The sequence below is a fragment of the Nanorana parkeri genome, unplaced genomic scaffold, assembly GCF_000935625.1.
Source record: "Nanorana parkeri isolate BGI_ZX_2015 unplaced genomic scaffold, ASM93562v1 scaffold679, whole genome shotgun sequence".
NCBI lineage: Eukaryota > Metazoa > Chordata > Amphibia > Anura > Dicroglossidae > Nanorana > Nanorana parkeri.
The window spans coordinates 312,183-334,693 of NW_017306947.1; the positions used below are offsets into that span (position 1 = coordinate 312,183).

A 22,511-nucleotide genomic window follows, 5' to 3' on the forward strand; every position below is an offset into this window, starting at 1 on the left:
AAGTGAAACAAATTAAATAAGCATTCACTGGACTTCATGAGCACCGATCATGTACACAAATGCAGCCTGGTATGATCAATATGTCAGAGCTTGATGTTAGACCTAGCACTGTGCAGTCAAAAGTCATGTTTAAGTTTGGTATTATGTTACTTTATTTATATGTAGAACCTTTGGTGAAGTGATTTGAAAAGAATATGTTGAGAGATTTGTTTCTTTCCTGCAAGTGTGGGGTTAAATATTCCAAGGAATTTCAGAAGGAGGCTCTGGATATCTGGAGCAGTCAGATAAGAAGGATGCTACTATTTATAACAGTACACTGGGAAAACATGTTATGGCAACAAGCTACTATCCAAGGCTGCAAGGCACTATGTCATGGGACACTAGCTGCAGATAAGACCCTCTAAACTAGTATCCCTATGAACTGTGTAAGATCTTCAGACTTTAATAATTAACTCCTAACAGATACAAAAAACATAATTTAATCTTGTTTGAATTATTTAACATATAATATTACTTTTTTTTCTATTTTTTTCTTTTATTTTTAAATACAGCTTAAACAAAAGCAAACATGAATAACACAAACCACAAACAATGTGGATGAAAAGAACAATATCAGTTTTCGTTTTTGTTATGTATTGGAAGGGGGAAGGTAGGGAACAAAGAAAATATCAGATACAAAACGATCAATAGATATTCAGCAGCACAATACACATTGAGTAGTAGGAGAGAAGAAGGGAGGACATGGGAAGGTAAAGATCGGAATTTTGTGGCACCACAGGTTGTTGGTTTGGGGACTTACGTCGTCTCCCGACCAGGAAAAGCACATAGTGGACTTTCAATTGGTCTATATGGTGCATGGTAATGAATCAGCCAACGAGAGTTGTCAAAGTAGGTGAGAACAGGAGGAAGTAGAGGTAAGACATAGCATGTGAGGGAAAGTTAAAATGAGCTGAGAGGTGTCAAAGAGGGCATAAAAGGGAAAGGGGAGTAGGTAAACACACAAGGCAAATGATAAAGAAAGGAAACAGAGGAAAGAGGAAAGAGGAAAACAGGGTATGGGCAGAAGGAAGAGGAGCTTCCCAGGGTTCGCCCCTGGGGCATCCGCCCCAGTCAACCAAGGGAGGCAGTCAGGGTCATGCCGCCCATCTAGAGAAGGAGGGAGAGAGGGGAAGGAGGGAAAGGAAGAAGGAGAAGGAAAAAAAAACAAAAAGGGAAAAGAGGAGGGAAGAAGAAAGAAAAGCGATGGGAAAGAAAAGGAAGAATATAAAAAGAGAGCGGGTAGAAGGATAGACCAAAAATAGGCCCCAACCACAGTGTAGAACCAGAGCTGGTCCAACTACCTCAGGTATGAGCAGTTGCAGTGGGGGACAGTCTGGAGAGAAGGTAGAGGTACTATACAATAAAGGCAAGTATGAGGACAAGAAAGCGCAACTGAGAAACTAAGCAAAAACAAGGGCAAGTGAAGAGAGCGAGAGAGAAACACCTCAAAGAAAGGAAAGTGATACCGCTGTCCTCTCAGACAGGACTATGACAGGATTCACTATACAGTAGCGCTCTTCAGAGAGGCAAGGATACTTAAAATTGTATTAGAGCGTAGAGATAACCTTAACGATTTTTAAGATCGTCCTTTAATAAAAGAAACGGTGCAAAAATATACAGAAAAAGATATTAATAAAATGAGACAAAATATATATACAACAGTAAAAAAGGGACTAAAAGGAGAATACTCAACAGTCCTGGAATTAGGAGTTCTGACAGAGTTCAGAGTTGTATAAGCAAAGGAGAAGTCTGCAGGGCTCTTCTGCAAGCAAGCTTTCAGCCGATAATGTCCAGAGATTAAAGGGGAACTCTTCTGCGATGTTAAGACTTCTTCTAGTTCCTTGATGTTTTCAAAAACCAAGAGCCATCTCTAGTCACCTAGACAGAATATTTTATAAGCCCCTTTTGGAGGGTGTCCCGGAGCAGGCCCCTAGGGCAGGGCTGGGGAGGGAAAGCAAGGAGGAGGATAACCCTTCATTTTACACTGTCCCCGCCCAATTCCAAATTATGGAATGTAGCTTGATTTGGTAACTCAGGTTTATGACTTTCGTGTGAATGTGGGGTCACCACCTCTACCAGACCTGCTTGCTTATTTTAACTTGTCCACTGGTAATAGATGAGTGCTTGGTGCCATGCCTTTAATTAGGGACAGCTATAAAAGGCTTAGGAGTTTTGGGACTCACTTCTGCTAGGGGGCAATAAAGATCACAAGCCAGATAGCAGATCTCTCTTCTGTGGAGGGCCTGGCAAATTACTAAATGAAGGCCTGCATTTGCTCTGACTGGGGAACAAAATCGTTCTATTTTCTAATATTCAGACTCAGACCTCCATTATCGACACCCAACCGCAGACATTGGATTCCAGCTGCGGGTTATGGATCTCCATTCGGGTTGTCAGTGCAGAACAAACACAACAAAGGGAAGGGGTAGGGAGGGGGCAGGGGGTATAAAAAAAACAGCAAGTAACCAAATAGCTGTAGGCATAGGTATATGAAATTAGCTGCACAAGCATCATAAAATAATTCAGCTAAAAGTTGCACAAGAGGAAAATGTACATGACATGCAAATATATAGATCCAACCCTCTCCAAAGGGAGGGCTGCCAAAGGAGAACCGATATGTATGGTACAAATCATATGTGGCAATGGGACAAGAACGGGTGATGGGTGTAGGATCGTGGAGTGTGGGCGTCGGGCATCAAAAGGGCAGGACACGTAACCATACGGAGACTGGCATAGGGACGGAGTAAGGACATAAAGAAAAGCCCAGAAGATGTTCAGGAAATGTAACTTGGCAGGAAAGGCCTCTTCCAAAAAGGTGGCAGCCTAGGATACCAGGAAGTGCCCAGAAGATCAACCTCACCCCCTTCGGTTGATCCGCGCCATCTCCTACGCAGAGGAGAACAGGTGGACGAGGAGACGATGGGGCGGAAGGGCCTTCCCCAGGATATTCCACAGGTTCAATCCAGTTGTTAGGCATCGGGAAGGAGATGTATCAATCTGATAGAGCTGGCGTCGGGATTCTCAGTAGGGAGCAGAAGCCAGGAAGGTCGGCAGGAACCCGAAGGAGAGCTGTGCAGCCTGCATTGGAGGCGGAGAGACAGAAGGGGAACCTCCATCGGTAATGTATCCCCCTGTCTCACAGCTGTCTGATGAGCTGAAGAGCTCAGCGATGTTGGAGGGTTACAGGAGACAGATCCTGGAAGAGTTGAATGGCCGTGTCTTCGTAGGGAAGGTAGGTCTCCAGAAGCAAAAGTATGGTCAGCCGAAGCCGACCGATCTCCCCGCGAAAGACAACAGCTGGGCGGAGCCAGCCGTAATGTTACGGCTGGCTCCGCCCCGTGGTTGTCCTTCAATGGCAGCCCAACGGCTGTCTTTATAATGACTGTTTATACCATAAACAGTCAGTATAAAGGGACATTACATTGTAATGCAGATTTGTCAGAGGAAAAATGCTTACAATATATGGTTATACTCTTATATGTGTGTAAATGCTTAATCATCAGAATTGTATGAAAAGTAGAAGTAGAAACGCTCTTTGAAAGTAATTTTTGTTGCTGCAATGTACGGCTATGACGAGAACCAATAAAGTTGAGACACATTACGGAACTCGTCTAAATGTAGCAAATGTAATCTATGTATCCAACAGACAAGACACAGATGATGGACTGACAGGCTAACCCTTGTATATGCAGGCCTATAGCAGCGGGTTACAAGAGTTAGAACCATCGGACGCCATCTGATCGCCCACATTTGTCAATGAGTCTTGTCTCCTCGTACGAGAAATAAAGTATCCAATTGAACTTGGACATTGTTCGGACCTGATTGTTTTAACAAGATTGTATATCAACATTTATATTGTTAGGCTACATAAGCATTACACAAAACAAACTATAAAGGAAAAAACATTGGTATCAACACATAAAAAATATATGCAGTGGGTATGGAAGGAGAACAACTAGACAGGCAGAAAGGCCCCCAACTCCTGTTTCACTACTACTTAAGTAGATATGGAGTCACTATAAAAAGGATTTATAGCTAATCATTTCATTTAGGCCAGGGTAATTGGTGGCCCCTAGCTGGTAGATCCATTTGGTCTCACGTTTTTGTAGGATTTTATCCCGATCTCCACCACGGATATCCTCCGACACAGCTCCAGTTGAGCTATGTTTTTATAGATTGTTCACTTCTCCTGCCTTCTCCAAACTCTTCAACCTATAGTGAATAGCCCTGTAAATTACTAACCCACCGGTACAGGTTCCCCCGAAAGCTACACTAAATGTAACCAGGAAAATATGACCTCTCTTTGAGCTGTCACTCTAGTGTAACTACATCTTAAAGGAGAACTATGGGGTCAGTGTTTTTCCCCATAGTTCTCCTTAGGGTAATGGGAGGACACAAACTGGCGTCCTCCCGTTACCCTAAGCTCAGTATACCGCGAGCTACAGCTCGCGGTATACTGAGACGCCGCAGCCAGAGCGGATCCCGACTTAGATGACGGGATCCGCCCAGCTGCGTGATTGACAGCTGGCTCTGCCTATCTAGAGGCAGAGCCAGCTGTACCCGCCCCCTCCCCCGTCCGTTCCGCCAGTCAGCGCTGGCAGATCGGAGCGGGGAGAGGGGAATCCAGCCCCTCCCCCTGTCACGGCAGAGAGCCGTGACAGGATCGAGAGGTGAGCGAACCCGGTATGTGTTCGCTCACCTCCCGATCTACTGAGCCGACCTGTGACAGTCTCATTGTCACAGGTCGGCTAGAACTATGAGGTGAGTGAAAAGCACTCACCTCATAGTTCTCCTTTAAGTAAACCTATTTGGGACAAAAGTGCTCAGATCCATAGTGGGGTCACTTCCTCCACATTTACACTTACTCCAAAACTTGCCATCCTCTCAGTGTTTCCATGCTTCATCTCTTCTGCTAAAAAATCTTCAGCTCAGCTTTTTCATCTCTGCAGCTATAGCACTCACCCCCAGGCACTGGCTTTCTACCACGATCCCAATCATTCCAGAATTAATTAGTGAGATCTGCGATACAATGAGATTGGAGGAATGGTGTACGTCTCCTTCAGAATCAAATGAGCACCTTGGGTTATTTTCATTGAGACCGATGAATTCGGAACCCTGGCATGAGCCTGCTATTATACATTTTCAATTCTCCTTCACCCGCAAATACACTACATGTGGAGTACCCAGGAGTGGCATTGCATGTGGGACCATAGGCATGCGCAGCCTATTGAATTAGGATGTGCACACAAAAGTACTGCCACTGTTATGTGGGGAATGTAAATGGAAAGTGCTGCTGTGCTCTGCATCGCTGAGCCGGTCACAGAGAGATCTTTGTGATCTCTCCACCAGCTCAGTGACTTAAAACACGGCACCTGCTGCTGCAGTTTGGGTTGCGCTAAAGCTGCCACCACTCCAAACTGGCTCCCCTGATAGACTACAATCGCAATACAAATTATTAAACTAAACATGAGATTGTAGTCTATCACGAGAGTGAGCTTGGAGTGGTGGCTATATTACAACATACACAGGGACCATGGGGAATAAACATAGCAACCCGCCAGAAGAAAGGACAGTGTCAGCACCAATTCAGAGATGATTTGAGGATCCACAGCCAAGTGATGCACAAATAAGAAACATTTTTGTTAATAGTTACCCCTTAATGACACAGCTTCAAAACATTTTTTAGATCCTTGGGCCAGCATCAATTTTGCCATTTTTGCTATGTGTTTGTTTAACCAAAATTTCAATCTTCCTCATTCATTACACCTACACATATTATATACCGTTTTTTAAAGGACAAAATGGGCTTTGTTTGATGTGACATATGCATACATAAATTCTTATTATTTAATTTTTTTTTAATGCAAAAAAATCAACAAATTTTTCGCAGTTTTGGCAATAAGAATGTGTACATAATTAGTAGGGATGCACCGCTATAGATGCACAGCTATAGTATAGAACGCTGATATAGAACTCTGATGTACAACTCTGCTGTACAACTCTGCTGTACATCTCTGATGTACAACTCTGATGTACAACTCTGATGTACAACTCTGATATAGAACGCTGTATACAACTCTGATATACAACTTTGATAAAGAACTCTGATATAGAATGCTGTATAGATCTCTGCTATAGAACTCTGATAGACCACTCTCTTAGTTTAACTCCAGCAACACACTACGTAGAGCTGCGGTGTAAGCTGCCTTATATAGTGTGCTGCTGGGACTTAGCTATGAGCCATGATTGGGCAAAGTCATCATGACTTTGCCCAAACATGGCTCTAACAGAGTTGTGCCGCCCCAATAGGGGCATAGAATATGAGATGCATAGCCTCAGTTAATATTAGCATTGTTATATAGGTTAGAATTTTTATAGTGTGATTTGCCTAACTATTTTCTCATAGCTAAATTAATGTGTTATCCTATGCTGCCATCTAGTGGCCTTTTGTTGTAACAAACATATTTTCTGTAATTATTCCTCATGTGACGATGTATTTCCCCCTAGTGTACGCCCCTTCCTTCTTCCTGTGTGCAGTACTTCCTGTGTCATGGCCACAATTAATAGCCACATGTAACAAGGACACACAGGTAATCTGCACAGTACGGAGGAAAGGCATCATTTTCTGACCGCACAATACTATAACCGTTCAACTGCTGTTCCTATCATCTGCTGTAACCCTGATGTTAAAGAATAAACATCTCTTTTGAATGAATCGGTATTGACGAGTTCAGCTATCTGACGAGGATTGTCCGCAGTGAGTATATCTGCTTATACAGGCCAGGCATAGAGGTCTCAGCAAGAGATATATTTCGCTATCACAACGATCGGAGTCAGAATAAGAGTACTGAGCCCTGATTGGGCAAAGTCTTGCAACTGACCTGTGGTCAGATGCAAGCCTTTACCCAATTAGGGCTTCACAAGGCGCATTGCCTTGTGGGAGGTTAAGACTGCCGAACACCCTTATAGTTCATGTGTTCGGCGAACACACGAACTAGCGATGTTCGAGTCAAACTCACGTTCAACTCAAACATACAGCCCATCCCTATACAACACACACAAGGACCATGGGGAACAAAAGTAGCCATTCTTCAGAAGGAAGGACAGTGTCAGCACAAATTCAGAGATGATTTGAGGATCTACAGAAGAGTGATACACAAATAAGATACATTTTTGTTAACAGTTAAGGTACTTGAATGCATTTTTAGTTTTTCTTCTGTACCTGTCCAAATGATAAAGATATCATTGATGTACCAATGCCATGAAATCACATGGCACAGGTACATACAGTAGGTACATCAAGAGATCATCCCTTGCAAATAACCCTCCAGAGAACAAATTCTTAGGATGATTTGTAGAAAAATCAGCACGAACACATTGTGCTTGTGCTCCTCTATCCCTAACTCATCCAAGAATTATTGGATTTATGCAATACCCTTGTCATGTAGTACTAATGAATACATTGTTTCCACATCTATGCTGACCAAAATTGTGTCTTGTGGAAGCTGTATCTGTTTTAAAATTTGTATCATGTGTGGTGTGTCTCTTACAAATGTAGGCAAGGCTTCAACCTGTGGTTTTAGCATCCTATCAACATACTGTATATGCTAATTTTTCTATTAAGCTACTGCATCGAGACACTAATGGTCTGTCCGGGGGTCTATACTTGTTCTTGTGGACCTTCAGTAGCACAATGAAAACTGGTGTTCTAGCAAAGGGAACCTTCATAAACTGTGCAGTCTGTTTATCTATTATGTCTTTTTCATATGCAGAGTCATGAATTTAAATTTTTCCACAAAATTTCGGGGGATCGGTCTATACCATGTTTTATTGTTAAGTCTACAATAAACCTTTTGTTCATATTATCGTGAACTCCTCACTACAACATTCCTGCCCTTGTCTGTTGGCTTAATAATCAAATCCTTATTCTTTGTAATTGGTTTAATGCTTCCCTTTTTTCCTTAGTCAGACTATCCCTCTGGATTTAGCCACTTGTAGATGTTGAACATCCTTCATTACTTTCCAGGGCTACTACTGGTTGCAACGACAAGGACAGGAATGAAGTGGAGTTATTGTTTAAAGAAATATTTCAAAGTCTACATTCACCTCAGATTTATCTTAATTCTTTATATATCCTTCCTCCGAAAAGGTCCATCAAATCTTTAAATACCCTGTAGTTGTTTTTGGCGTATTCTCTCCAATTTTGTAATGATAATCCGTCTTCATCATACTCATGTTTCATAATGAATTTTCATGCAAACAAGTTTAAGTCTGATGAATTCAACTTTAACGACCGAAGCCTCAGGGCAAAAGGTAAGGCACTTTGCAGTTAATTCAGTTTGTATGCTATTCAATCGATATGGAGACAGAATTACTGTAAGACTTGGGTTAGCTTCCTCTATACTTGTCTGGTCAGGTACTCGTCTAAGTTCGTCTGTCTTTGTGCAGAGCCCATCCCCAAATGTATTTTTTGTGCTGTTTTCATGCTCAATTGTTGTGTACCCCCTACAAAATTATCCCTCTTGGGCTTGAACCCTCTCTAATCTGATTATCTACCTTCCCCATTCCATCACCCTGTCATTGCTGTCAGAGCCCATCCCCAAATGTATTTTTGGTGCTGTTTTCATGCTCAATTGTTGTGTACCCCCTAACAAGTTATCCCTCATAGGACTGGAACCCTCTCTAATCTGATTATCTACCTTTCCCATTCCATCACTCCGTCATTGCTTTCTGTGCATATTTAAAAAGGCATTTCTCCACTAATCACAAGCATAATATGGGGATTCTCCATTAAACACCAATGTAAGGAGGCATTTCTCCATTAACCCCCAATACAAGGAGGCATTTCTCCACTGATAACCAGTGTAAAAGGGCACTTTTCCAATGACCATCACAGCAGCACAGCTTGATTGACAACACTGGGTCAAAATACATTCCCAGTTTGCTAACTGGACAATGCAGCATACTAATTATGTATTTACTCACTCAAACTTATTTCCTGACAGCGAATGTATATCCAGCAGACCTGGATTGGCAACATGGACCCATCTCTCTTCTAGCCTGATTACTGTTGTGTAAAGATTACAGGTGGCTAATATGAAGACAAATACAGATACTGTATGCATTTCAAAATAATTTCTAATGAGTACATGACTGCATTAATTGTTGTTTTTAAATATGCAGAACGTTTTTAGGAATAGAAATGCAGCTCTTACAACATATAACAATATAGACTCTCTCAGTAAGTCATCCCTTTACAATTGGTTTTACTAAGACTCTTTACAAGTATGACTGATTATTTAAGATCCCTCTAGCCCCCTTCCAAATAGATACCCCCCATTTACTGTAAGTTTTTAGCAGCCTCATCAGGGAAGAGAAAAAGTGATTAAAAATACCTGCTCCAGCAGTTTTGCTGGAAGCAGAGATGTAAATGATGAAATATTACAGCATTATATGTGGTCCATGTGTTGTGACAAGGCAAAAAATTTACCTTGGTAAGTAGACAGGGCATGACAAAATGTAATTTTCCTCTCACTTATTGTTCCTATGACAAGGTGTTACAGGAAAAGGAATTTATGAGAACTCAACTGAAGTGGGACAAAGGTGGCAACAAAATCTTTAATGGGAGTCAGAGATGGCAATTAAATACATAGTACTGTACATGCTACCAGTTACCCCACCTGAAACCTACTTTTCCTACTGACCTCTATGAATAAGCCTATGGCTAAAACATGTGGGAGGTTGTAGTTGGTTGGGGGTGTGTAGTGCTGGCGTTTGTTGCTTTATACACTTTTATTCACTGTTATACTGGATTTGCTGTGAATTTCAATAAAGTCTGAAGTATTGGAATTTTCTGGTGATAGTGTGGTCTGTTCGTATACTACTACTTTTCCTGCTGTCATGTTCAAAAAGATAGCTATGGTGAAATTTTAAACAATACAAGAATCTGTCAGATGTAGCCAGCATGGTATAAGAAACTATCAGAGCCTGCAGACATGCTACCGAAGACAATCACATGGCCATCATTAGCAGAGACTAACATCTTAGATTATTGTTCTGGTTGGTGTGATATAATAACTAATGTTATATACAGGCCCGGCGCTACTGCAAGGCAAGTCAGGCGGCCGCCTGAGGGCGCTGCAAGGTGAGGGCAGAAAAAACAGGGCATTTTGACAAGTACTTGTACTTGTCAAAATGCCCTGTTTTTACAGGGGATCGGGGAGGGGGGGCGCAAAAATTCACCTTGCCTGTGTAGGCAGGAATCCTAGTTCACACTAGGATTTCACACCTTTCAATGTTTTAAACACAATTAGTGTTAAACTTATATAAATATTTTTTTTGAGTGGAATCCATTATAACACTGAAAAGAGACACACACTAAGAAGTAATTACTCACCAGTATTCAAGTTTATTATTTACAGAGTTCAGTGTCACGTAGGATCACAATCACTCATTATTTAGCAGATTTAAATATCACTTATATTTCATTATTTACAATATTACAATCACTACGGATAGTACACTTGGATTAACAAAATACATTTATAGTTCATGACACATATGAGGATATATTTGTAACGGCCACCGCCGTAGACCTTAATATTCGGGAGCCAGCCACGTCTCGGGTCCGGCGCTGCGTTCCACGGGTTCGAAGGCTGGGTGCGTTCCACCTTGGAACGCAGAAGTGCGCCGATTCGTTCGGCGGCTCCTCCCCACACAAATACAGCACTATATAAGCACCCAGACGAGACAGCATGGCATTCCACTATTGAGCCAGAGCGCCTGCTGTCTCCTGGGACCCTCCATTGCCTCCAGCGTACTTCTGCCTGCTACCCTGTCTGGAACCAGACCCCAAAAGGACCCACAGCTCTCCACCTCCACTTCAACCCTCAAAACCGCAAGTATTTAGTGCAGTTGCACACCCTTCAGTAAAGACTGTATACTTTACCAGCTATTGCTTTAAGTCTTGCTACTTGCTTGGAACTTGGACCATTGCTGTACTGAATTGTCTCTCTCTCAACTGCTACCCAGTATACCCCGATTACTTTGGTGCTCAGGGTTAGGGCTTATGAAGGAATAACCCCACTCTAAAACCAGAGATTAGTTTAAATTGAGGCTTTGATGCAAGAAACCCTTAACTTTCTGTTAAATAGAGAGTGAAACCAGGGTTTCACTGACTGAGAAGCCTCTGCAGTTGCGATCCACAACCCCCTCATCCTCAACAGGCGTAACAATATTTATTAAAAAAAACATATAGATCAATTAAACCAAGCGCAACATACTAGCCCCTCTTTCAACGTTTAACATACATTGTTGCAGCTGGTGCCTAATATTGACTCCAAAAGCGCAAACTAACTGGTTTGAAGTACATATTTTCTCAGTAGGTTTTTTCTAACTACAGAATCATCATTGGAGTCTATAAGAACTTCCCTGAGTGCCATCCTTTGTCGGTAGCATTTAGCCCAATATGTTCACACACCAAAAGCCAGAAAGGTCTCCCATACCAGCTATTTCCCATTAGGGTTTAGAATTTGGAACTGCTTTTTAAACTATATGTCAATCTCAGTTCATACAAGACATCTTCTGTCACCAGTGGACCATAACAGCCTTTAGGAAAAACACTGGTGCCTAAGCATAAACACAGAGTAAGTCTTGTAGCTATGGTGCCAGACATCATAAATGGCTAATGTGTAACTACTAAGCTGTGTGTAATGGTTACTCTATAACTGACCAATCTATTACTCTTATGTAATCCCATATTGCTTCCACATTAATATAAACCAATTAAATACCCCAAAAGGTACAACTTTTTTAAGTGCTATAAACTGACTTCAGGGACAAGCTCTAACAGCTTGGGGGCTCTTTTTCATGGTGGCACACTATATTCTATTCTCTTTTCTAAATGCTTACTATGCATAAAGGGAAGCCAAGTTCAAAATGAAAAAAACAAAACAAAACCCATATATAATATAGAATGCCAACAGCATTAACACAGAGGTTTTTGTTTTGTAATGAACCCTGTAACAAAGTTGCATCACCTGTTCATCGGGCCAGTAGATCTGTTATGTTTCCACTTCCTTTAAAATGACAAGCTGTCCAGCAAACATTTCCATTAGGCCCCTTTCACACAGGCTTTCTGATCAGGTTGGTATGTCAGTTTTTCAGACAGACCTGATCGGAAGCCCAATGTTAGTCTACGGGCAGCAGTATCTAAACGGATGAGTGTCAGTTCACATCTGATCAGGGGCGGACTGACAACACATGGGGCCCCTGGGCAATATGAGATTATGGGGCCCCGTTGTGCTTTGCCCATATGCAAGCCTCACCCACACATCACGCTTAGGGATGAGCCGAACACCCCCGTGTTCGGTTCTAACTCGAACTTTCGAACATGGAAAAAGTTCTAATTCGAAAAACGCTAGAACATGCTATGTTCGAGTCGAACATAGGTCCGACTCGAACGTGTAGCCCATCCCTAATCACGCTCACATATACATTGTTGTGTTACTGAAATTATTTCTCCACACTATTTTTTTACATAGCAGGTCTATTCATTGAAAGTTGAATTGCAGAAGGATTGGTAGGAGAATGTCAAACTATACACCAATATAAGCAATTTGGAAAGTGAGCTAAAACAGCAAAATGTTTCTGGTTTGGCTATTTTGACCAAGATTCTTCAATTCTGCCAATTATCCTGGCTAAATTACAGGAGAATTAGTAGGAGTATTGACAGGAGAACTGAATAATTAAAGACTGGAGGGGGGGTTTGGGCGCGTATAACCCAAACCAGCAAAAATACACGCAGACCTCAGACAAGAGAGGAGGGGACACAGCGGCATACCTTATCCTGCCGGGTGAACGTCCCCTCCTCTCTCTGCCGGCGTCCATCACCAAGATGACCGCCGGCAGGTAAAAGTGGTACAGCGCGTGACGTCGTCATGTGCATACGCGATTACATCATTGCGGGGTGTCACCCGGTACCCGCACTGGGTGTCCCCCTGCCACGGGATGCCTCTGCAGCAGACGCAGCCCCTTCTGTCTGTGTGTATGGGAAGCAATGCTGGAGAGCCTAAGGCACCCAACTAGTATCTGCTATTTCCCCCTCCAGCAAGTTAGCAGGAACCCCCAGGCACTTTGCCATCACCAGGAGTGTGATAAAACTTTTCTCCAACAAGCTCTGTGTAGTAGGTGATCCCTCCTCCCTTCCTTAGATGGCTCAGCGCTGCTTTGTAGGGATAGATATGCAACAGTTCCTTGGCTTGCTGCTCATCGGCTTCTAGAGATGTGAAATGCTGCAGTGTATGGGGGAAGTTGGAGGGGGCTGAGCCGTGCTTGCTGAGTGGAGTATCGGCACTGTGTGATAAGCGATCTTGAAGAACTGACAGGGAGTTTAAGTCACATATATGCAGGCAGTCCCTGCCTGGCCCCCCTGCTGACCTGATGGGGTCGGGCACAGGAGGGCTGCCTGCATACAGTACACAGCATGACGATCCTATATGCCTGAATGTTAATACACAGCACAACGATCTCACCTGGATCCGGGCTTGCCTGACAGACCAATCGACAGGGGACACTAACGAATCAGGAGACGCTGCTGTGTTAGCAGCGGTGGCAGGGTCTAGTGTGGGTCCGCGGGACAAGTGCTGGGAGTACAGTACTGTGGGCTGGAAGTGGATCCAGGGGCAGATGTGAGTCGGCGACGGGCCCCTCCTGACTGCGGGCCCTCGGGCAGTGCCCGACTGCCCGTATAGTCAGTCCGCCGCTGCATCTGATTACCCCTGGCTATGGCCAAGTCCAGAAAAAACAAATCAGAGGTCTGTTTTTACAGCCTTCAGAACTTCTTCAAAGATACCATTTGATACTTTGTTGCTCTTCTGCACCTTTGTGACATCAGAATTTTTCATCTAGGTGACATTCTGATCAGATTCAGCTCCTTCCTTAAATGTCCATTGAGATCTCCCACTAAAAACAAGTTCAATAACTTGTAATAGCTAATAAACATGCAAAATAGTCAGCTGAACTGGACTCCACTTGAGTCACCACAAGGAAGAGTCTTTCTTCTTTGAAAAAAAGATCTGTGAGGTTCAGAAGGTGCTTTTTTTCTGTGATGTAGGGCACTGTAGTGACAGTGAGGGACTGTATGAAGTTCCTAGACTTAAGTGGGGTATGCATGGTTCTATTTTTTACGTGCAACCCGCAGGCTGAAGAAAAAAATAAAACAGATTCCTCTGTCAACGCTTACGAGCATTGATGGACGATTCCCCTGCTGCTTGCATTGTATTCTAACATAGGCCGCCAGCTGCCGTCAGAATACCCGGACGGAGCAAGCAGCTGATTGGCTGATAGCTTTGTTCGGTTGAGAATTTTACAACTGGCTACCTCGATCAGCTGATCAAGGGATACTGGGCGGAAGGTTGCCAACAGCAGCACCCACGGTACGAATACATTTGAACTGTATATACTAGGGCTGCACTGATACCGGTTTTTCGGTACCGAGTACTGATATTTTTTTCCCCGGTACTTGCCGCTACCGAATACCGATACTGGAAGTCCCATTAAGGAAGCCAGGCGGCATGTAATGACTCGCCACTTGGCTTTCCAATTAGCTGGGAAGCGTGTAAAGACTCGCCACCCGGCTTCCCGATTAGCAGTGAAGCCATCTCCATGCTTCTCGTAGATACTAATACTTGAGCATCTGGTATCAGGAAGCCGAGCAGTGAGCCATTACATGCTGCCCAGCTTCCTGATTGGCCGGGAAGCTGGCTCCATGTGTCACAAGTGACGAGGGAGCATGTTCCCGGCTAATCAGGAAGCCGGGCAGCGTGTAACGACTCACTGCCCGGCTTCCTGATACCAGAAGCTCGAGTATCAGGCTAGGCATCGGAACAAATACTCGGCATCAGCACCAATACTAGTATCGGTATTGGTGCATCCCTAGTGTATACCCTGCCATACCGTCGGCCATGTTTCCAGCAGTTGTGTGGGAAAAATGGCATTGGAAGTTATTTCCATACAACAACAGTAGAACCAAAACCTCTGTGTCTCAGGTGATAACGCTTTGTGGGCTTTTTTCCCCCATGTTGTCAGTAGAAACAGTCTGCAGAGCAGCCAATTGGTCAACATCAAATACCGGGGTCTGGTATAACAAGCTGGATGTGTCAACAGGTCCTAGGGGATAATTTGGTTCTTCTGATATGTTTTCTGCTGTATCTAGTTAATTTGTTTTGCAGCATTTGGTGTATGTATGGGTTTTATTATTCGTCTCCTGCCTGAGCATGATTGCCAGTTATGTCCCAAAGTAGGCAGACATGAGGAAAACAGAAAATTGTTGACCTTAGTGTCATTTTCTGGTGTATCCAGATGTCAGCCAAGCATTTCCACTGGCCATTGTGAGTCTAGCTCTAGAACACCTGCATGTTGGGCAGTCAGGAATTTAAAGGGCTAGTTAGGGGTTGTCCTGGGAGGGTCAGAGGGTGGGGATGGCCCTCAATAGGCTCACATGAGGATGGATCAGGAAAAGAAAATTACAGAAATATATGTCAACAATTTTCTGTTTTCCGTTCTTGGCTGACAGGACTGTAACCTGACGTCATCTTTTACTGTTGTAGCCAATATGTCTCAAGATTGACATGTACATACAGATCAGTTTGACAAAAGGCTGGGGCTTTTTAGGTGCCACAATTAGTACGTATTCATGTGCTTTAGTTAAAAAAAAATTTTATTAGTACAATTTAAAAAGAAAATGTTTAAAAAACACTTTTGCAATTTCAAAGACCGGTTGTACAAAACAAGTATGGGGCAGACAAATTTACATATACATATCTTGTCCAAAGTCTTCTAGCTTGGACACGTTATGAACAGTAGTAGGCTGAACGCGTTTCAATGAGTAAGTGCTTCTTCAGAAAATTTAGCAGAGATCTACAATTCAATCAATCATACATGTTATACAAAACCTCTGTATCTGTACAATATATTACACAGGGTATTCTTCCCTCTCATTATGAAACAATATACATTAGCAATACTTATGTACATAAAATATGAAAACAAATTTACAATAGTAGTAATAAGGATTTACTACAACTTGTAACTGAACTACAGTAACTGAACTAACGGGTCTCCCTGTCTTACCTCTATAAGAAACCTCTATTATGGATCCACAGCACACCATTTTTTTTTAGTTTTGATCTGGTTTTTTCTATTTATTACATGAAAATAAAATAATTTTTTGCAAGACAATATCACAGATAAAAAGCCTTTTTTGCCCTAAAAATTATATAGGTATTACTTTGTTATCTTAAAGTGACACTAAACTCAGGAGTCAAAATCAAGTTCCTTAACTATTACCAAATACTGTATGTTATTTGTGCATTATCGGCTGTAGATCCACAAATCATCTCTGAATTTATGCTGACACCGTCTTTCCTTCTGGAGGGGGGCTACTTTTGTTCGCCATGGTCCCCGTGTGTGCTGTAAAGTAGCCAACGCTACAAGCTTGCTCCAATGATAGACTACAATCTCAATAGAAATTAACAAACCTAAATGTGAGATTGTAATTCATCACAAGTGTGAGCTTGGAGCGGTTAGACCATTTGGGTTATTGCTGAATAAACAAGTCCAAAGCATAAATTTAAAATGAAGCTGGTTCTTAGGGGGTGTACAGGTGTAAGAATGGGTAATTAGGTACCCCTTTTGTGCTACCTGTTTCAAGCTATCAGACACCCTTTCTTTGTCAAAAATGTGTAGCTCATTGTCAGTCATCATCTCTATACTGTGGCAGCCACTGCTCCTCTCAAAATACATACTGATATAACGTACACCCACCCAACACTCCTCAAAACTTACCGAGCTCCCAGCGGGGAGATGCACAGCTTCTTCACTGAAAGCCTCCTGGTCTGGCTCTGCTTCTCTAGATAATTTAGTGTGATTCAGACTGTCTATAAAACAACTTTTTAATAGAGAACAATGCTCTGCATTAACATGTGAGTGGTCTCTGTCAGTCATTCATACCAAGTGAGCAGCCTTTTTAAAGGTGCCCATACACCTTACGATTATCGGACGATTTTCGTTTGTGGTCGCGTTTTCGTCCGATATTTGTAAGGTTGATGGGCAGTGTACAACCGCAAATACTGTACAATCGTACGACTTTTGATTTTCCATCAGGTCAGAAAACTTCGGTAGATCGTACGATTTTCGCAGAACGGTTTGATCATTGGACGCAAATTTTCGTCCGATGACCGCAAGGTGTATGGGCAGCTTCACATTCATGACTCTGGGTGTCATTCCACCTTGAGGACTGAGGACATCTTGTGGTGTAAAAGAGGTACTACAGGAACAGTCATAAAGAAGATGCGAGTATAGCAGCCTGAGTGGCTTCTTTAAATTATTAAATATTCCTAAACCTTGCAGTGGGGCTACCTCATGCACTGCAAGGGTTAAGTACTCGTTTTCATCTAGTGTCGAAAATAAAAAAAAATTGTAGCCAAACCTTGTAGCTGGCGCGGGATTTTAGATATGTGTAATGGTGTGTATTCCCTTACTTGTAGGCTGTTGCTTCTTTGTAAATAATTCCCCCCAGTGCCCTCTTCACAGCTGCTGCGTATTGCACTGAGCGTCTGTCTTCCAGCGTGAGAGTTTACAGCTTCACTCTGTGCTGGTTCTCCTCCCTCTGCTTGCTTTGTCATTCACAGAGCTGCAATTGCTATTATGCCACGCTGCATCTTGTTGTGAATGGCCAATGGAGATTCACAGAACGCAATGCATAGTACTATGAGCTCTGTGAATAGCGGAGGGGGAAATTTACAGAACCAGCATTGGGGGCTGTTAACTCTCAGAGCGCTGGAAGACAGCAGCCCAGGTCAATATCTCGAGGCTGTCAAGGGGCACTGAGGGGACACAGAAGCAGCAGCCTGCAGGTAAGGGAACACCATTACACATATCTAATTTGTTTGGTGTCGTATTCCCCACCCCTACCAAAACAACAAAAATCAAACCTAAACTTCAAGTGACACTAAACTCAAGAGTTAATTCTAAACGAACGGAAGAACAGACCATAACAAGCCTCAACAATCTGACTGTGGGCGTGTAGAGGGCAGAGAGCAATAAAGGGTGAACACAACTGGCTCTGGGAGAAAACCCGGCACTAATGTGCTTGTGCCCCGTTTCCGTAGGGAAGCTGTTGGTAAGCGGACAGAGGGCGGAAGTGGCCGAGAAGGCGGAAGTCCCGGCTCCCCGGTCATGGCACCAATTCTTGTGCTGCTCCTGGCCGGGGTGGTGATTGCATCTCGCGGGGACCGGGAGCCGGTGTACAGGGAGTGTGTGAGCGCCTGTGAACAGAGGAACTGTAGCGGGAGCCGGCTGCAGGACTTCCGGGCTGAGCAGCCCCTCTACATGAGGCTGACTGGTGAGGGGGACCTCTAGTGACAGCTCTGCATAAGGAGATGCCGGGCTGGGGGAGCAGAGTGCAGGGCAGTACATGGTACAGGGAATGTATTAACTGCTTGCTTTTAATTTTTTTAATAAAGTCATATTGTCCTATTCCCCCATTTCTAATACTTGTTGTCCACCAGCAGCTGTAGTCAGTGCGGGAATCCTGTACACAGTTACCATCTTCTTGGCTGAGTAATATTCTTGTTTTCCCAGTGCTGCATCCCAAATTACTAACATTTCTCTGTGAGACTCTTGGTCCGCTATAGACAGGAGGTGCTGTACAATACAATGACAGCTGCTAACCCCTGCATTTGTTTGCATGTAATTGCGCATGCTATGCTACGATTGCCTGCAGATGATCGTACCTGCAAAATGTCTGCACCCAGGATGCAAAAATGTCTGCACACAAAATGGATGCAAATAGTCTGCACCCAGGTGTGGTTGTCTGGAGGTAATTGCAGGAAAATTGTAATGTAAGTAGTGGCAGCTGTCATTCTATTGTATTGTACAGCACCTCTTGCTTACAGCTGCTCACTCCTTGGAGAAATTCACAAGCCTCAGCGATCTAGCCTCACCCACAAGCGTGAATGGGGCTTTTGGCTAAGTGAAACTAGTTATTTTGGTTCCACACAGTACATTGTCAGACTTACCTCTTAGTACACCCTCCTCCAGTACTGCCAAAGTCCATGTTTCCCCTTGTCACTCCATAAATACTGCTGCCATATTCTCTCGGTCTCCTGGGTCTGGAGTATTTAGTCCTCTCTATTGGCCAGCAACAGATAACATAACTGCGGGGCTTGTGCACTGAATTTACTTGGTCCCTCTACCAAGCTTCTTACTGTGGGACTGTACCGCTGCTGCAGTCATTGTGCAATAAAACAAACTAGCAGATAGGGAGAGAGGTTTTATGGCAGAAGAGACATACACAGAGGAATTTATCAAAAAGAATCTGAAGTAGTTGCCAATGACAACCAATCTGCTCTCATTTTCAAAGATTAACCAAACAAAGTGAAGAGAGAAGTTAAATGGATGCTATGGGCAACTGCTCCATATTCTGTATGCTTCAGTTTTGATAAATTCCCCCCTACAGGGTTTCTCCTACCATTTAAAAAAAAAAAAAAAAAATACCTTGAAAGTGTATTTAAACTTTTGCAGGCATAACACCTGTTTGATATTTGTTACATGTTCTTATTCACATAACATAACTTTCTGCTGGCAGACTTCATTATCACGTCATAAACTAGATGAGCAGAACTGTTTGTCCTTACAAAGGTTCAAAGACCTGAAGACAGAATCTGGGGCATTTGCCTATAGTAACCACTCAGCTCCTCTTTTCAGTTTGTTAGTTACGCTTTGAAAATGAAAGATAGAAGCTGATTGGTTGCCATGCAAGATCCAGTAGAAGAGTGATTCACAGCATGTGGTGGGATACACAGGCGCTCAGCATTGTGATTGCTCAGCTCTTGATGTTTAGAGCCGTCATGCGCTGGCTCTATGTTTCGGGAAGACTACATTTTAGTCTCCCAATACTCCTTTAATTTTACCCAACAAGATCAGATTAAAATTATTTGTGAACTATGGCGCCTGAAAAATCCTCTGCATGAGACATGTCCCCGACTGCGCGCTGTTTCCCGCCATAATTTCCCCATTGTCATTGCAAGACACAGTAGTAAAAGCAGATGGAACCACTTAACGCAGTGGGGGAGCAGATATCTGACACAACCAGAAGAAGCTTCTGCAGGTGCTGTAGCTCATCAAGAAATCGTAGATAGGACCCACTGTCTGCCAGAGAGGTAGGTAGTCTTGTTCTTCTGCAGGGTCCTTTAAAAAAAAAAAAAAATAAGGAACTGGTAACATCGCTTTATAATGAACAGGGGTGCACCGAAATGGAAATTTCAAAACCGAAACAAAAAAAATTGTCAGGCCGAAAATGTTTTTTTACATTTTTTTCACATTTTTTATAAACTTTTTATATTTTTATTCATTTTTTTAATTACATTTTTATTAACTTTTAGGGGCTTCGGGGAAATATTAGGGGTCTAAACAGACCCCTGATATTTCCCTTTTTAAAATAGAAAAAGAGATTGAGGACACAGAGTCCTCAATCTCTTTTTCTGCAGCCCCTGTTATCAATGACCAGGAATCCTCTGAGTGTTCCTGTTCATTGATAACATGAGAACAGAATATGTTGACTATAACCACAATTATGAATGAACAGGAGGTGATGTAGATCACTTCCCATTCATTCATAATTGAGCATATAGTCAACATGCTATGTCCTCAATTATCTACAAACACTCAGCGATCACTGAGTGTTTGTACCTGCTCTCCATCCACGCTGTCACAGGAGGCTGAGCGAGCGGTGCGGGGAGATGAGCTCAGCCTCCTGTGACAGCAATGGCAGTCTCCTCCCCCACACCGCTCTGCCGGACTGTGAAAGGAGGCTGAGCGGTGTGGGAGGAGACACGCCGGCCGCTCACAGCGCTCGGCCGGCTGTCACACTTTCTCTCCTCCTCGCTGGGGCACAGAGCAGCGGGGAGGTGCATCCCTAATAATTAATATGGTAAATTCCACTGATGACTTGTGTCTGAAGGTGCAATCTCCATAGCTCTCATCCTTTGCCTTCCTTTAATGCTTGTTGAGTCTCTGGCCTGGAGCAGATGTGCATTTGCAGGTCTATGATTGCCATGTAGAAGACCTGTGCTGAGAGAAAATGAAGGCAGCCATTACTGACTTCAGCTTGTGCAAACCCTCACTGTCACAGTGACCTAGTGGCTTCAGTACTTTTGGAGTCATTGATCCAAACCAAGTAGATGAACAGTTCTGAATCATTGGCTGCTTTGTTTCTCAGTGGCTCACAAACAAATTAAGTCAGACGAATTGCTTTGAAAGCCATGCAACTAGCATTTTCAAAGGAAGGTCACCAAGGGCAGCTTACTTACATGTGTTTTTGAGAAGAATACTGCATGTTCCAAAAAGGCAACATAACTCCACTCTCAATTCAAAAAGGATTATAATCCTGCAAGTTAAATATACAGTATACACTGCTGATGAAGTGAGGAAAATCTGCAGTAAAGTGCAACTAAAACCAAAACTTTTCTTTATGTTTTGGACAGAGAGGAGAGGGACTAGAATACATGTCATGTTTTATTTTATATTGCCATCTGCGACCCCGTTAGGGAGATTCACGCTCTGTTTGTCCTGGGGACCATTATCACCAAGAGTGAAAGAAAATCCCACATTTTAGGTGATCTCCAGAACAAGAATAGAAGGGAAACTTCCAATGGGGACACAAGTTTTGGTGACCACCAGGGATTCCCCTCCCTTTGGAGGGATCTCCTATCACTTCCTGTCATGGCTGTTGGACATGAAATGAAGGATAATCTCCCCAAAAAGAAAAAAATGGAAAACCAGCTGCACTCCTTACCGGAACAATGGAAGATCTGCAACAGCAGGTGGGTGCTTGCAGCGACCACGGACGGCACTGTGTATATCACAGGAGTATCAAGAAAATGTCACCAGCACACCAAAACTAGTTCAGCAAAAGTCAGTTTATTGACACTTTGCCATTCAGTACTGAATGGCAGTGTCAATAAACTGACTTTTGCTGAACTAGTTTTGGTGTGCTGGTGACATTTTCTTGATACTCCTGTGCTATACACGGTGCTGTCATGTGCTGGTGACATTTTCTTGATAATCTCCCCAAAAAGACACAGTAAAAACAACTGACAGGAGATCTATCCCTCCCTTACCGTATTGAAACTGAGAAAGTTTTGGCTTCAGTTCATTTAAACCCAAGAGGTTGGATTCGCAATCTCCTGGGAGTCAGAATTCTGTATATATGTGGAAGAGACCTGAAATCTAGTGGGCTGTATATGATGAGGGGAGTTGTGCTTCCAATCACTTGGCAACCTTGTATTCATTTTTTTTCAAGACGTATAAGGGGGAGGAATAGAAGGGTTGATGGGGCAATAGGTGGGTGAGGGTTAGGAAAAAGGAAGGTGGTGTAGAAGGTGGGGAAGCATTTGTGGGAAGGGGGGGGG

The 22,511-nt window shown here is 43.2% G+C and overlaps 1 protein-coding gene across 3 annotated transcripts in view; it reads left to right on the plus strand.

Annotated features, from left to right (window-relative positions):
* Positions 1-18,202: 18,202 nt before the first annotated feature.
* The window catches only part of PGAP3 (post-GPI attachment to proteins 3), a 13,648-nt gene continuing 9,339 nt past the window's right edge, over positions 18,203-22,511 (plus strand). For 2 of the 3 annotated variants that reach the window (XM_018563604.1, XM_018563605.1), the window contains exon 1: positions 18,203-18,442. In XM_018563604.1, the coding sequence (XP_018419106.1) occupies positions 18,277-18,442 (166 nt within the window). In that variant the 5' untranslated portion in view covers positions 18,203-18,276. The remainder of the gene's footprint in view (positions 18,443-22,511) is intronic. The other variant, XM_018563603.1, reaches the window with a different exon arrangement.